Source organism: Lepeophtheirus salmonis, chromosome 7, assembly GCF_016086655.4.
Source record: "Lepeophtheirus salmonis chromosome 7, UVic_Lsal_1.4, whole genome shotgun sequence".
Taxonomy (NCBI): Eukaryota; Metazoa; Arthropoda; class Copepoda; order Siphonostomatoida; family Caligidae; genus Lepeophtheirus; species Lepeophtheirus salmonis.
Window position 1 is genome coordinate 6552220 of NC_052137.2, and position 15683 is coordinate 6567902.

The 15683-nt window shown below is 33.7% G+C and overlaps 1 protein-coding gene across 2 annotated transcripts in view; it reads left to right on the forward strand.

The window, feature by feature from the left end:
- Positions 1-11485: 11485 nt before the first annotated feature.
- LOC121121957 (uncharacterized) overlaps positions 11486-15683 on the forward strand; it is a 40609-nt gene continuing 36411 nt past the window's right edge. The window contains exon 1 of one of the 2 annotated variants that reach the window (XM_040716950.2): positions 11486-11888. In XM_040716950.2, coding sequence (XP_040572884.1) covers positions 11698-11888 — 191 coding nt within the window. In that variant the 5' untranslated portion in view covers positions 11486-11697. The remainder of the gene's footprint in view (positions 11889-15683) is intronic. The other variant, XM_040716951.2, reaches the window with a different exon arrangement.

The following is a 15683-nucleotide window of genomic DNA, read 5'->3' on the forward strand; positions in this document are numbered from 1 at the left end:
TATAAAGCCACGAAAAATTTCTCAATGGACTTACTTAAATAGTTATTTTTTAATATCGAAATTAATTTTATATTAACGAAGGTTGGGTGACACCTATTTTTTTTTAAGGAGGGAGGCTATTTTAAATAAACTGGAGTTTGCCTTGAATACAAGTACTGCCTCTCCTTTGAGGTTATTAAAAAAATCAAAAATAACTTGAAAAATTGGACATCATTTTATAAAAATTGAGAGTATCATTTTAGGACACTTTAATTTAACTTAAATGACTCTAAAGTTAATTAACTTAAACTTAAAGATTAAAAAAAACACACTCAAAATTAACTTTAACTTAACTAGTTAATTTTTATAGAAATAGAAATTAACTTTAATTCAACTAGTTAAAAAAATACAATAATAATTTAATTTAACTTAACTAATTTATAAGATAAGTAAGAAGGAAAAAGTTAGTGACGTCATCACAGACCAAACTTTATAAGTTTTAGGATACAGGATTGAACTGGAACTTACAGAGACCAAACTGGACTAAAGTCTTCACTTCTAAATAAGGACTGACGCAACACTAATTGGGATGACTGATGAGTACCTTGGTCTCTAGAGCGCTCAATAATAAAACAAACACACCTCTGATGAAAATAATATGATCTCCCAGCTTGTAAAAACAAAAGAAACTGATACTCAATGTATTCAACATCAGGGTTAGTAGAAATATAAAATTATACCATCATATAATCGGACTTGCTAGAATTTTCAATTTCATGTACCTTACCGACTGCTGGTCAAGGCAGACAGATATGACGTCATAGAGTATAACCGCGTTACTCTAATATTAACAGTCCGGGAAGGCGATATATAGCTACTCTAGGACTGACCTGGACCATTACGAGACAGTACTATATAAGGACTAGAGTGCTTACTAACAAAAACAAACAAACTATTAATGTAAATAATATGATTTACCCGTGTGTAAACCTAAAAGAAATTATTAATTAACGTGGTCACCATGGCAATTTGAATAATGTTTGTAGAAAAGTAGCTTAGCTGTCATGACCATTCAGAAATAATTGTTCTCAAAGAGTGTGTGAAGAAAATTGAAAATCATACACTGTAGCCCCTCCTCCTCTTTATTAAAGAAATAAGCTACTAAAATTATAATTGGAAAGTGTACTAATTTGTATGCAACACTCGGTATCTTGTTTTTTTGTCTAAGGAATCAATTATTCCTTACTAAACAACTAAAGGATATTGGTTTTTGATGAGCTATCGTACATACATAATTAATTTAGAATATGGAAATAATGGATGAATAAAAAGTAATGTCTAATTAAGGAAAATGGTTTCTATTTTTTTATTACTATTTCTGTAGAAAGAAACCATTGAGACCTTCTACCTATCAAAGGGATTATATTGTTGTGTTGGTCCTTATGTATTCTGTCTAGTCCACTCCAGTTATAGGATCGGGGCTATTGCTCCTTAGGACTGTCGATCTTTAGGACGGTCCTTGCCTGTCAGTCCTTGAAATTCTTCATACAAATATCCATGGGTTATTAAGCCAAATAAGATATATGAAATATGTATTACGATTATTGCACATAGTTTGCAAAAATAGTTTTTTTCTCTCATTATAATACGAACATATTATACTGTGATATTATTTCATTAAACAATTTATTCCACTACTCGTAAATAATGGAATAAAAAACACCCTTATTGACGTCGCGAGCGATCGAGCTTACCTTCTTTAAGGAGCACAAGTGGGACTGGACTGGCCCACGGTGCTAAATAAGGAACGACACAACAATATTGGAGACTCCAAAAACATTTAATTACGATTAGATCCTCGTTATTTTTATTTACAAGGTTTCATAACGCAACTAAATGACATCTGAAACAAACCAAAATAAACAGTTTTGTTTTTTGTTTCATGTATCTATGAATAAAAATATCGGAGCAACAACAAAAAAGCACTACTGAGAATGCTGGATAGACCGTTGTTATCTCCATCCGGAATGTCTACAACATCAAAAAATCCATTGCAGCCCAATAGTGCAGATAAGTACTAAAACTTCTGAAATAATAAAATTGCTTAGCTTCTGTCCTTCCTCCATTTGACCCTACTTCAGGCCTGACCTCAGCCCCCTAGACTTGCAGACTGGGACTTCTTGGCGCAGTCTTCATCATGGAGAGCTGTCAATCTGTTTGCCGGTGTGTCGAGGGTGTTATTTCTTGTGAAGGAGAATATAAAATAATTCATTAGTATCATTTGTAGTGATATAAATCCTGTCAATATTTTAGTCAGTCAGTTTTTTTTTTTTTTGTAATAGGTAATCTGAAGAATTAAAGCTTTAAACCAAATAGGGAAACGCGGCGATTAGCCTGAGTAAATATTATGGTCAGTATTTATCATATTTTTTAGCAAGATGTTTCTTTTTTACGACGCCATTCCTACGATTCCTACGATATATTTACGATAACAAGTGTTTATCTATATTCTTGCCTTTATAAATATTCATAAAGTAAAGTTGAGTTAATTATTTTACATTTTTTAGTTAGAAATAAACTACGTGAGGTATAAAGATGCATCTATTGGAGTTTTCTGATAATGGTTTAGTTTTTAAGCTCTACAACCTGTCCTTTAAGGGAGCAAACGAGCTTTTTAATCTTGCTGAGACTAATTTGGAAAACAACGAAAATTCTTCAAAAGCTTTGTCAGTATCTTCCAATTGTTTCCCCTGCAAAGATTTTAAGGTTATGCTGCCGGCTGTCGGAGAACTAGTTGAACAATCTTGTCCTCATGTTTTGGAGGAGTTTGATTCCTGTGTGGATGTCCCCGAGGAAGATTAATACAATGAAGTTGTGGAAGGGTGTCTATTGATAGTCTTTTTTCCTTCGAAGTCGTCCTTTGTACGGCCAAAAATAAGTATGGTAAGCCTTCCACCACCTAAGAAGGAAATACCTTCACATCAGGTCAGTGAATCTTTCGATTCTATTAGAGCAAAGGAACCGGCTGTCCCCTTCTCGGAGGAGACCCTTTGTTTTATAAGGAAATACATTTTCTCAGATGAAAATAAACTTCATCTGGGGTTGGCATCTCTTTTTCAGATGGGAGGTTCAAGCAAGGAAAATTGTCAATAAGTTGGATAAGGGATAAGTTGACTAGCAGAGTTCCTCTCTAAAGTTAGTAATTACCCTTGATATGGGCAAAAAGTTCGTGTCCTCCTTTGAAGGACAAGTTGACAAAATACTAATTTCTCACTAAAATAACTAAGCTATATTTAATATTTATTAATACTAGAATTAGAAGAATATGATATAATATATATTGTACTTTCTACACTGTAGCTATATTTTTTTACTAATACACGAATATATTCGTGTTTATAGCTAGTTGCTAGAATTGTTATTTACTTGAAGGTAGAAATAATAAAAAACTCTAACGGATAAAAAACTAAATTTTGCCCAATACATTTTCGCATGTTTATTATGATTGTCAAAAAGTTAATGTGGGTATCTGGGTCTGTAGCTATTTATCTTCAGATTCCATTAATAATTAACCTCATTCCTACTGAATGAACCATCCTATTCATTGATTGAGCATAGTTTTCTTGCGGATTTAATGAGTTGAGGTGTCCTCACTAGGCAAATTCTCTTTTTACGAGGCTTTAGATGAGCACTTCCATTGTCTTGGTTACGTTTTAGGGCTTTATAAATCCCCTTATGCTTATAATCCCATCTAAGATTCGAACTTTTTTGGAAGGCTTCTTTCTTTCTAGATATAGGTAAACAAAAGCTTCTCTTAAATTTCCAATCGTGATTAACAAAGTATTGTCAAAGGTCAATTTTTTTTTGAGAAAAGTGTGTTGGATTATTTTCCCAATACTGCAGATAATCTTTTTTTTTTTTAAACTCTTCATGTTAACCAACGTGTTATTAAAAATAGAAATACGCATAAATATTTAATTTATGTATATGGTTCTCTGGGGAAACCTTTTATGAAGTAGCCCCAGTGAATAATTAAATATTAAAAAAAAAAAAGGTCTACTGTCGATAATTATGACAAATCGGTAACATTTTTTTTTAAATAGTTATAATTAATCATACTATTGCAATTTTATTTTTATATACTAAAAAAAAAATATTTTTAATAACACATGTCTCTGAATGAGTAGAATTATGAATTAACTAGAATACATATAAATAGTGCAAACAAGAATCAATGTTTGTACAAGTTGCAACAGGAATAAGCAAATTGTATATGTTGCTATTTCTTCGTCTTAAAATGTATTATATCATTACAACATTGGTAATTCTAATTACCAACTATATTTTGAACCTATCATTTTATTTTGATCTATTAAAATTACATGATTATTATGTATTTATGAGTAATTTAACTATAGGGATTTGTACTTTATAATGTGCTACATAATACGAGGTAAATTCAAAGAGTAAGGTTACTTTTTAAATTTTGGGGCAACGCATATTCGGTATGCTAGATTTTTTTATGTTATTAAACAGTAGCCCACAAAACTTTTTTCTTTTGATATTGCTATAAAAAAAGGACAGATGAATATTTTTCAATAATTTTTTATTTATTTGAAAGCCTCAACATTCCGGTTAATGATGGAATACCATTTCATTCATATGGCCGCCGTGGCTGGCCTTACAGTAGCCCATTCTGTCGACCCAATTTTTCAATACATTTTCGATTGTGTGAGCTACAATAGCTGTAATGGCGAATCCAATTTCGTGTTTCAAATCGTTAATCGTCTCTGAATGGTTGGCGTAACATTTATCCTTGACGGTTCCCCACAAAACAATAGTCCAACGGAGTCAAATCGCAGCTACGAGGTGGCCAGTTGACATTGCCGTTTCGGCTTATGATGCCATTGTCGATGACGTTGGCTGTGTGGCACGTAGATCCATCTTGTTGGAACCAAATGTCGTCGATGTCTTCCTTTTCCATTTGGGGAAACAAAAAAATCTTCCAACATGGCACGATAGCGCTCACCATTGACCGTAACGGCAGCTCCTTGCTCGTTTTCGAAGAAAAATGGGCCGATGATCCCGCCGGCCCACATTCCACACCAAACAGTTGCTCGGATGCATTGGCTATTCCAAAGTTGCGTGCAGATTTTCTGATCCCGAAATTCGGCAGTTTTATTTATTGACATAAGCGCCGAGGCGGAAATGCGCCTCATCCGAAAAGAGGATTTTTCGGTCAAAATGTTCATCTGCGATTTTCAGTATTTCCAAATTTTCTTCGAGCGTAAACTTTACCATTTCGTAAACCGTAGACCTTGTAAAAAATATTAGACACATTGAGAATTTTACTACAGCTGTCAAACGTAAAAAAAAGGTAGTTTAAAATGCAACCGCTAGATGGGTCACCCTGTATATTAAAAAAAAGGAACAAATATGTATTGTTTAAAGCTATATAATGTGTTTAGTTTGTTTGTGAAAGGCATAACGGTTAGAAGTAAATGTATTACGGCATATTTTGTGTGTTCGGGGATTTTTTTGCTAATGAAAAACATGGATCAAAGAATTTAATTCTAACTTTGTGTAAAAAATGTAATTAAGGGCTCCCTCCATATACGTGAAATGTTGACACTGGCAATTGGTGAAAATGTTTATAATTGCTACAAACTCTTATCAGATGGACAGAAACATGCCAATGACAAGCCTCGCTCTGGACGCCGAAACATGTTGAAAATTGGGTTTGAAAATAGTCGAATGACTACCCAAAAAGTTGATGAGGATATTGACATATCAGTTGCCTCGTGCCATGAATTTTTTTGTAATTTTTTGGGTATGAGACGACTGTTTGATAAGTTTGTTCCAGAACTGCTGTAATTTTGGCAAAAATAATCGTCGCATGAGCATCACTAATGAGCTTTTGACAGACGTCAATGATGCTCCTGATTTTCTCAAATGGGTCATAACTGGTGATGAATCATGTGTATATGGTTATGAAAAAAAAACTGAAGAGACCTATAGCAAAAAATTGCAGAACACACAAAATACTTAAGACTATTATGGCTCCCACAAACAAGCTAAACCTATCATACACTATTAATATATCGATCACCTATGGAAAAATCAATTATTACATTATCCATCTCATAGGTACTTTAAATCTTTCATTTAAACTTATAATTATTATCTTTTTGGCTCCTACTTGTAGACAACATCTACAGGGTAGGGCGGCAAAACGTGCACAGGAGAGATTGCTTTAGAAATACATCAATAATTTTATATTTTCAATAATAGGCAAAAAAACAAAAACAAAAAAAAAACTTTTTTTACTCAATATCGCCACCTTCATTAACCATTATCATTCACAGCCTTTACACGTCTCCTGAAGGCCAGCAGGAGTTGATGACAAAATCTTGTTACAAGTTGTCCCATACAGCCAATATGGAGGACTTCAGTGAGTCCACATTTGGGTGGGAGATCCTATTGGCTTCCCACTCCAAAGTGCCCAATATAGAAAAGTACAGTGGGTTCAAATCTGTTGAGAAACGGAGCCATATCTCTTTCGACAGAATCGAGCCATTTGATCTACATAAAAACTTTCGGCAGACACGTGAGAGGGGGCGATGTCCATAGTCCACACATAGTTACTCTCCGCATTGTTGGTCTTCAGTCATAGCAAGATGTTGTACCTAAGCACCTTATAGTGGGCCTTCTGGCCAATTTTCTGTCCAGCCTTGAAAAAAACGGAGGCATCTTTTTCCCATCAGAGGCCACAACACCAAGGACCATTGTTTGGGCTGGATATTTGGTGTAGAAACCCCTTTGGATATCTTCTTTTATTTCTGCAAGCCAGCGGATGTTCTGGGGGTTGTGGAATTGATCAATTGAGAAAATCTTCTTGTCCAAGAAAATTAACCCATTTGACTTGATCCATATGAGGATTATCTTGCACCTCTCCAGCCTCCTGGCTTTCATGTCCTCTGTCAGAAGGCGACTTTAGCAGTACACTAGTACTGCTAAAGTACCGGTACACCCAAGGCCCAAGTTGTGCTTTATAGGCCTCCCGATGGTCCTAAGAGGACATTTATTGACTTAGTGGGGTCCTCCTTTATATTCTTCTTCAAACTTAACAAGAACTTAGTATCCCTCTTTGAATTATCCCTCCACTTCCAAACATCCTGGAGAGGTCATCTTGGTCAACTTAAAAACTTGGCTCCACGAACACTTAACAATGTCCGTAATCTTCATCACATCAACTCCAGTATCCAGGAGATCTGAGATGTGCTGCTTTTTTGCTTGTTGCTGGCCCATGATGATGAAATGACTAAATGATTAGTATAGTTTGTTTAAGTAAAAAGGGTGAGGGAAACAGAATAACTAAAAATTATCAATAAAACTTTTCATAGTAATGATAAAATAAACATTTATTAACAGTCCACGTTTTGCTGCCCTACCCTGTATATTTTATAGCCTATATAAGTACATTTGAATGTAGAGACTATAAATATAGATTTAATTTATAGCAGTTGGTAGTTATTAGTTATAACACATGGGCTGAAAAGTCCAAGGCTCCACACATTGATGGTGCTATTTTTTAAATTCCCCTCATTTTCAGTTAGTAACAACCTTTAAAAGACAGCTGTCAAAATTGATGAGTATCTGTTCTTTAGTCTGTGATTTACTGTGCAAAGTGTGACGATCCTTTTATTATTAACAAAACAATGGATCAGAAACAATTTTGTGTTTTAATTTTAGATTGCTTCATACTAAGCAATGGATTTAAAATTGGTATAGGGACTCCAATCCATAAAACAAATATAAAAAAAGCCAATTTTGAACGAAAAAAATGTTGCTTTTTTTGTTTTGTTTTTCAATTTTAATTTACTCTTGAGTATGAAGATTTTTGTTATTTTTATACTAGCCAATATTAAGTGGGAATAAAGGAACTAACTGCAAAAATACAAGTTATGATATAGAGGGTGCCAATTAAAGATTATCCAATTGGAAAAAGAAGAATATTTCATTAACAACAAAGTATGGAAAGGCGGTACATCAACCAATGAATCTTCCTTTATTCTTGCCGACTTCCTTCATCCTCCAGAGTATGCCAGTAGCAAGATTCTTCAGGACTCTAGGATCCAAAGTTTTCCATACAGATGTTACCTCTTTGATTAGCTTCTCCTTTGATATGCAAGGGGTAGACTGTTACTATTATCCTTCATGATGCCCCAACATATTTTCTAATGGATTCGAGTCTGGACTGTACCCAGGCCATTGGCCTTTCTCCCAAGAGTCAGGTAGATGCTCAGATCGCCACTTTTCAGTAGATATTGAAGCATAAGATGGACCATTGTCTTGCATGAAGATAGCCAAATAAGGTGATGGAACAATCTTGGGTAGGAATTGTTCTCCTGGAGCTCGAACGACTCATGGCAGGCAGAGCAAACTTCTCAAGAATCTTGGTCTGATAGTATACACTACCAATCTTCTTCTTCCAGTCCACTATGTGAAGATCAATCACTTCCAGAGTCCCAAAAGCTTCCCAATCCATGATTTTTAGAGGGTGCTTCACAATTGGCAAGTGGAGAACAGCATCCTTTTCCTTGGCCCATACCCAATCGTTTTGCGAATTTTTTGAGAAGCTTTCAACTTCATCCCAGCTTGTCCTTGGCGAAGGCAATCCTAATTTTCTTCATTTGGCCTGTCAACAGGAGCTTGGGAGACTGCTTGTAGGCCTTAGCAACAACAGATTTCACTAAGTATTTACTCACAGTCTTATTGGACACCTTGTAAACCATTGCAGTCAGTCTAAGTTCCTTGTGGATTTGCGTCTTTTCTCAATACTCAATGGGATGACTTGCTTGGTAATTGGGTGGATTAAAGAAGGATGACCTGGAATTGGTTGTCTTCTTGGCTCTCTCCTCTCTTGTGAGCTGAAGACCATCTCTGAGCTGACCCCAAGTTCAGTAGCAACTGCTTGCTAGGTCGAGCCATCAAGTAGCTTGGCTACATCAGTCCCCCTGACATTCGAACGTGGACGCATGGCTATGGAAGAAGGTAAATTTGGGAGGAAATGTTCGATTATTTCAGCGGCAAGTGACAACAACTGAAACAACTTTTTTTAAATAATTTTTTCGATGATAATGTAGTGTAAACAATACTGCTACAACAATTCATTTCCGTCATTTTGGATTAATAAGAACAGATCAAGCAGTGAATGAAAAAATGAAGGAAATTGGTTCTTGACAATCTTTAATTGTCACCTTCTATAAATTTAGATGCACAAGAACACGATTTCACGATAATAATTTAGAATATTGTATTTAATATGTTCAAAAATTAAAATTAATGGTTTTTTTTTAAATAAAATAATAAGTTGAAATACAGTTGTATTAAGGTACAAAAAAAAGAAATGGGGAAAAAATAACAACATTTTGTAAGAGAACAGTCCCTTTTCAGTGTACCAACTAAAAAATACCTCATTCCACACAATTTATACTTAGATGTTTTCACTTTAAAAATACAAGAATAATGTTAACTCTTTTCTAAAATATTATAAAATCTATTGAAATTGGAACTACAAAAAGTCTTGCGCTCGTCGAAGGTCATATCTTTATACAACTATAATTATATAATATATATATTAAGAGACCTATGATGAAAATTGATGATAACTATTATTACTAGAATCTAAAATGGACCATTTTGAGGATATACAAGACCTTTTATAATATATAGATCTATGTATGATATACAGGCTATATAAAATGCCTAAAGACATTTTACAAATAATGATGAAATCATATAAATTAGTGATGTGCCGCGAGCTGAATTTTAATACATGTGTATTTTCGTGTTTTAAAAAAAATTCTCGAGGAATTCCTCGTTGCTTGCTTGAATACTCGTTACTTGTCTCGTTACTAGACTGTTATATTTTTTGTTGTACCGAACTAATTCGGTCCAACAAAAAGTTCGATCTGGACCGTTGTCACATAAAAATTTGGCCTAGATCGGTTCAAAAGAAAAGTTCGGTCTTGTTCGGCCCAAAGGAAAAATTTGGTCAAGTTCGGTCCCAAAAAAATCGGTCTGGACCGATTTTACAGATAATTTGTTAATACCATGACATCATATATTTTTTCAAGTACAATGACGTTATACGAAGTTTAAACAGATATAACTCAGCTTAACTTCGATCCCGCCGTCTTTTATACAGTTCATTTTGAAAAAAATGGTGTTTCCATAATTTATGGGACCGAAATAAAATCGGTTCATAAATTGACACCGAAAAAAATCAGTCCTTATATTGACACCAAAAAAGTCGGTCCATAGAGTGAGACCGAATCAAAATCGGTCTACAAAAGTGACACAAAAAAAAAAAATCGGTCCACGGTCTGGACCTAAAAATCAGTCCCAATCAGTCGAGAAAAAATCCATTAAGACCAAAACGAAAAAAAAAAAAAATTGGTGCTGGACCGAGTCTTAACACTACTCGATACGCACCCTAACACTTTTTGCTTCCTAAAAACTCGTCAGTCAAAAAATGATATTTTTTAATGAATTATTGAAAATTGTCATTTAGAAATTTGTGTAGTTCTCTAGAGTATACAAGAAAGACTATTATACATTTAATATAAGGTACTGATGACCACAAAAAATTGTTATCATAATGTATGTTCCACAAACTAATCTAAAAATTAGTTTACCTTATTTGAATCGTGGTTATAAGCGTAATTAAACATTATATATAGTCAATAAATGAATATTTTACTATAGTCTGGTCATAACTTCTAACAAATATGTTTTTAGTGGAACTGAGGCTTATTAACATGAATGTACAATATTAATCATAATATATAGAAAAATAGATTAAGTAATTCGAAACAATGTCGAGTACTCCCGCTAGCCTTTAAAAACTCAAACAGGGATTATGAATACACATTTCTATCTGTAGGAAAGCATATATTCTACATTTTGCAAGGAAAATCCAAGTAAGTCTAGGAAGATTTACATGTTGTAATGAGCTCTAAGAAGAAACCCAAGCTTTGACGATCTCCGAGCAATACTTTACTTTTTTTGCCCACGAGCCGAGTTTTATGCGTTTTTTTTTCTTTACTTCATAAAACTTGAGTACCAATTTACGAGTTTTGCTTGTGGTACATGACTAATATTAAAATTCTGACTTTATATATATAAGAAGATAGCATTTTTACCCTTTCTAAAAAGAATGAATAAATATTAAAGAATGTTTATTCGAGTAGAAGGGAAAATAGAGAGACAGAAAGTTAGATCCACGTAGAAGTTTCTTGTTCTACTCTTTCCTTGAAGAAGAAAAATATAATATAGAGCCACTCAAATAATAAAAAAATGAATTTAGAAATAAGTATGCATGTGGCCGTGGAGAGAAATATAGCTGATGATGGTAGTTTTTCAAATAAAACACCGGCCTTACATTCATAGGCTGATCTAACAGAGAAAAAAAGAGAATAGGGAAAAAGAGAAAGGTCTCTCCAGTGTGTTATATAAAGAGGAGAGTCCCCCCCTTCCCCCTTCATTAGGGTCCTTTTTTTCTCCTTCTCTTTAAAAAAAAAAGAAGAAGAAAAAATTGGATTCATTTACGAGAAATAGTGAATAACATAAGATGTGAATACATCTTTTCTTTTTGTGCCACTGTATCATCTCTTGCAACGCTTTCAAAACAAAAAGCATCGACTCATTTCCATCATGAAAATGGGAGTATTGGATGAAGCCCATACCGGAGGCTCTGTGGGAAAGGAGCAACAGATACGGAACGGAGGAGGACCCGGGAGTAATCCCAATAGCAACAGTGCTAACATGATCCCTACGAGTGTCAGCAACAGTCATGCCAACGGGCGGAATAACAATAGCAGTGGTGTCAAACTCAAGAATGAAAGGTAAGAATTTATATACATATAGCCTTGTAAAATATATGACCTAAAATGAGTGTTTTGTATTTAAACACATCTTTTTTTTTTTTGTCTCTAAAAGAAATCCGCAAGTCATTTTATATATGATTACATTATATAGGCATTGTTTTATTAAAAATCCTTCTCTCAGTTATACGACTTCCTCTCTTCTTTTCTCTCTCTTACCCCCCTTCCCCCTCCATCTCTCTTAATCATTCATTCATTCAAACATATCATGGTACATGCATGCTTGTACATTTGTTGTTTTTCAAACCACCTTGGATCACCAAAGAGTAATTACAGATAAGGTAAAAAAATTAGTAAAACAAATCCAAAACAATTTGGGCCTTTAGTAGCATCCAATTGTCTTAACATCCCCCCCTCTTGCCTTTGTTTTATCTTGCAACTATCTATCTATATATTATATGTATATATATATGAACAACCATCTTAAATGGGGAATATGTGGCCCTTCAACACAAAAGGAAGCGGGAAGGATTTTTCTTAAAGTTGAGTCTGAATACATTTGTATACCTTGCGCTCATTTCTATCATTAAGCCATATAATTGTAGTTTTTATAATCGGAGGAAGTTAGGCCCGTGACTTGGGGGGGTATTTATTTGCACGAAGAGGTGGCCAAATTTTATGATGATGACGACATCAAAGACACCAGGAGATATTATTTTGGGAGGGGGTAGCACCCTTGGTTGTTGTTTTTTTGACAATATTGAAAGAATGTATTTGTTTTTAGATAAATGTTCAATTTGACATTTTTTGACCTTATTTTTGTTTCACAAGAAAAATAATGTTTTCATTAAAAAGATAAATTGGAGACATTTTTTAATGAAAAAGATGATATTTAAAATTTTCCAGAGAATAAGAGAATTTATCGTGATAAATATTTTTGTTGCCACATTTTGGACTTTTTTTTACAATTAAAACCAATTTTTTTTAAAAATTTGTATGTTGTTTCTATAAAAAAAGGCGCCACACTGAAAGTCCTTCTAGCTAAAATCTTGTGACCAAATTTGTCGAAACATCAGCGTTTTTTTTTTTTTTTTTTTGTAAAAATGAACTTTATGTTAACAACATTCAATTTGTATTAAATTCTTTTTCTTAAAAAATGGCCTTTAAAACCATAATTGTCAAAGTTGACAAAAACAAATTGTAGATATATATTTTAGAAAAACATTATGATGTTTAATTTTTTTTGGACAAAGCCAAACTTTCTATCGCGATAACTATAAAAAAAATCCCCTGAAAAGGGGTAAGGAGTGGGAGCAGAAAAGGCCCTCTAAGGTTATGATGTCAATAATAACCCTCTAACTAATGTTTTGTTGTCAAATTTGTTGAAAATACGCAGAGTCCAATATTTAATAGATATAAAAGAATCAAATGTAAGTTTATTATTGAAATGACTGGGAGGAGATAAGATACCCCATAATTTTAAGTATAGTTTATAATCTTTATTTGATATAAAGAAAATATACCGGGCAAGGCCGTTATTATTTACTTTTCTTTATTATTCCAATTTTGAGAGGTTAAGAGTCATTTTTTACAATTTCCCTATGAACAATGTTCAGGCGGTTGACGAACACGGAGGGTTTCCCGCCTGTTCCTGGAGAGTGACCTTTAACTGCATAATGCATTGTAAATAGTCTTCCTTGAGGCCCCAGTCTGCTCCCAGATGTCCTTCTGGGACAATCCCGTGAGGAGGAACACTGCTTTTTCAATCATCTTCCCCTACGGTGTGCCCATGGTTGCAACTGGGACAATGTTTTTCTTAGCAATTGACAGGTAATTAGATGTTCTACAACATTGCTCATAGGAGGAAAAATTGTAAAAAATGACTGTTAACCTCTAAAAATTTTCATAATAGAGATGAGTCAAAAATAGCAGTTGGCCCGGGTTTGGTTCTGATACGGCCTCTTACAAATAAGTTCTGTCCATTTGTCATTCTTGTATTGTGACGATTAACTTTGGTTAATATAAAAGTGTAGTTTGAGGCACAGTTTGAATGGTAAATAAGAATACTTTGTTGATAGAAAGGAACTTGTATTCGTCGGAGAATACAAATGTCCTTTACATACACTCAATTTTGAGAAAAATCAATCTAGGTTTCTTTTATAATGACGACCCACATATCAATTATACAGCCGATTGTTTCATAGACATATTTGAGTCAATTATAGACTTTGACTTGAAATTTGTAGAATGAGATTTAAGCAATAGTTTAAAACCTTTATAAGGAAAAAGACTTAAACAATCCTCGATTTGACTTCTTTGAAATAAAAAATCTGTCGATTTATCACTCTTTGATTGTGACAAATCTTCGCACTCACATAGTTAAAATAATCATTTGTTCGTAGAAATTGATGATAATAATTCGCTGAAGAACACAAATGTCATCCAGGCTAAATTTTGATAAAATCATTCTAGCTTGTTTTTGTGTTGACAGAACTACATAATAACCTCTAAATTTTGATAAACGTCCACACAACACTACAATAAACTACTTCAGATAACCATACAACTCAATATTTCATAGAAATTGTTTTCGACATTATTATTCAAATTACCGGGATGATTTAAGGTACCCAATAAATTTACTAAAGGTTTAAAACATTTATTTCATTAAAGATAATAATATAGGCCCCGATATGGCCTTTCAAATAAAATTAGTTAAATTCTCATTCGTTTATCGTGACAATCTACTTATGAAAATTTGTGTTCAGAGTTTTCTATTTTTTTCAAATTTGAATCCTTTTCCATTTCTAAAAATCAAGGAAATGGGATTTTTTTATTTCATATATAGATAAGAACCAAATATGCCATAGACATATTCGAGTAAATTATATGTAGTTTTAAATATTTATTTGAATAAGAGACTTAAATATATCCTTTCAAATAAAATCTATTCATTTCAGTTAGTTTAAGAGTGCAATTAGCAGGTCCAAAAATAGTTCGTTGATAGAAATTGAGAATAATTATTATATTAATAATGTAATCTACACTCAATTTTTAGAAAAATCATTCGAGCATGCTTTTGTGTAGAAAAACCACATATTATAATTATTTAACCTTTGAAACTCTTCTGTTTTCGGGTTAATAGAGTATCTCCATTCACTTTTGAGGCCTTCCTGTCTGTTTTAAATTTTAATAAATATGGACTTTTGGATCAAAATTATGTATTCGTATTCTTTCGAACCAATCTACCGGTTGTAGAAAAAGTAATGAGGCCTCCTAAATATACAGTTTTGAATAGGTGTTGTTGATTAAATCTGAAAGTTCCGATTATTTTTGAATAGATAAGATTCTAAGCCTTTGATTAATGTGCATGTTGTAAACATAAAAATGGCCAACCAAAGTGAAGCCTAAAAGCATCATGGAGGCCTTTCAGGCCAACCAAACAAAAAAATATGTCAGAGTACAACAAGGAGAAGAAGGTGTATTGGTCTATTGTGGGAAACACCATTTGAAACGCTTGAGGATGGGCGCTTAAAAGAATTGAGAGGCCACTCCTGTCCTAACGTCACAAAGAACTCTGTCTTCAGCGATGTCAAGAACTCTTGAATGATCTAAAGCTCAACAGCAACAGAGTAATTTTTTTCACCAAGGAAAAAAACTTTACCGTTGATCCCGTCTATAACTAGTAAAATGATCGGGTGGTATACTTTGGCGAGGCTGACAGTAGCATCAGGACAGTCACCAAGACCAAAAATCCGGCCTCTGGGAGGATGTTGGGGTTTTGGGCATTAAACGGACAAAAAGTGCCTCCGATTT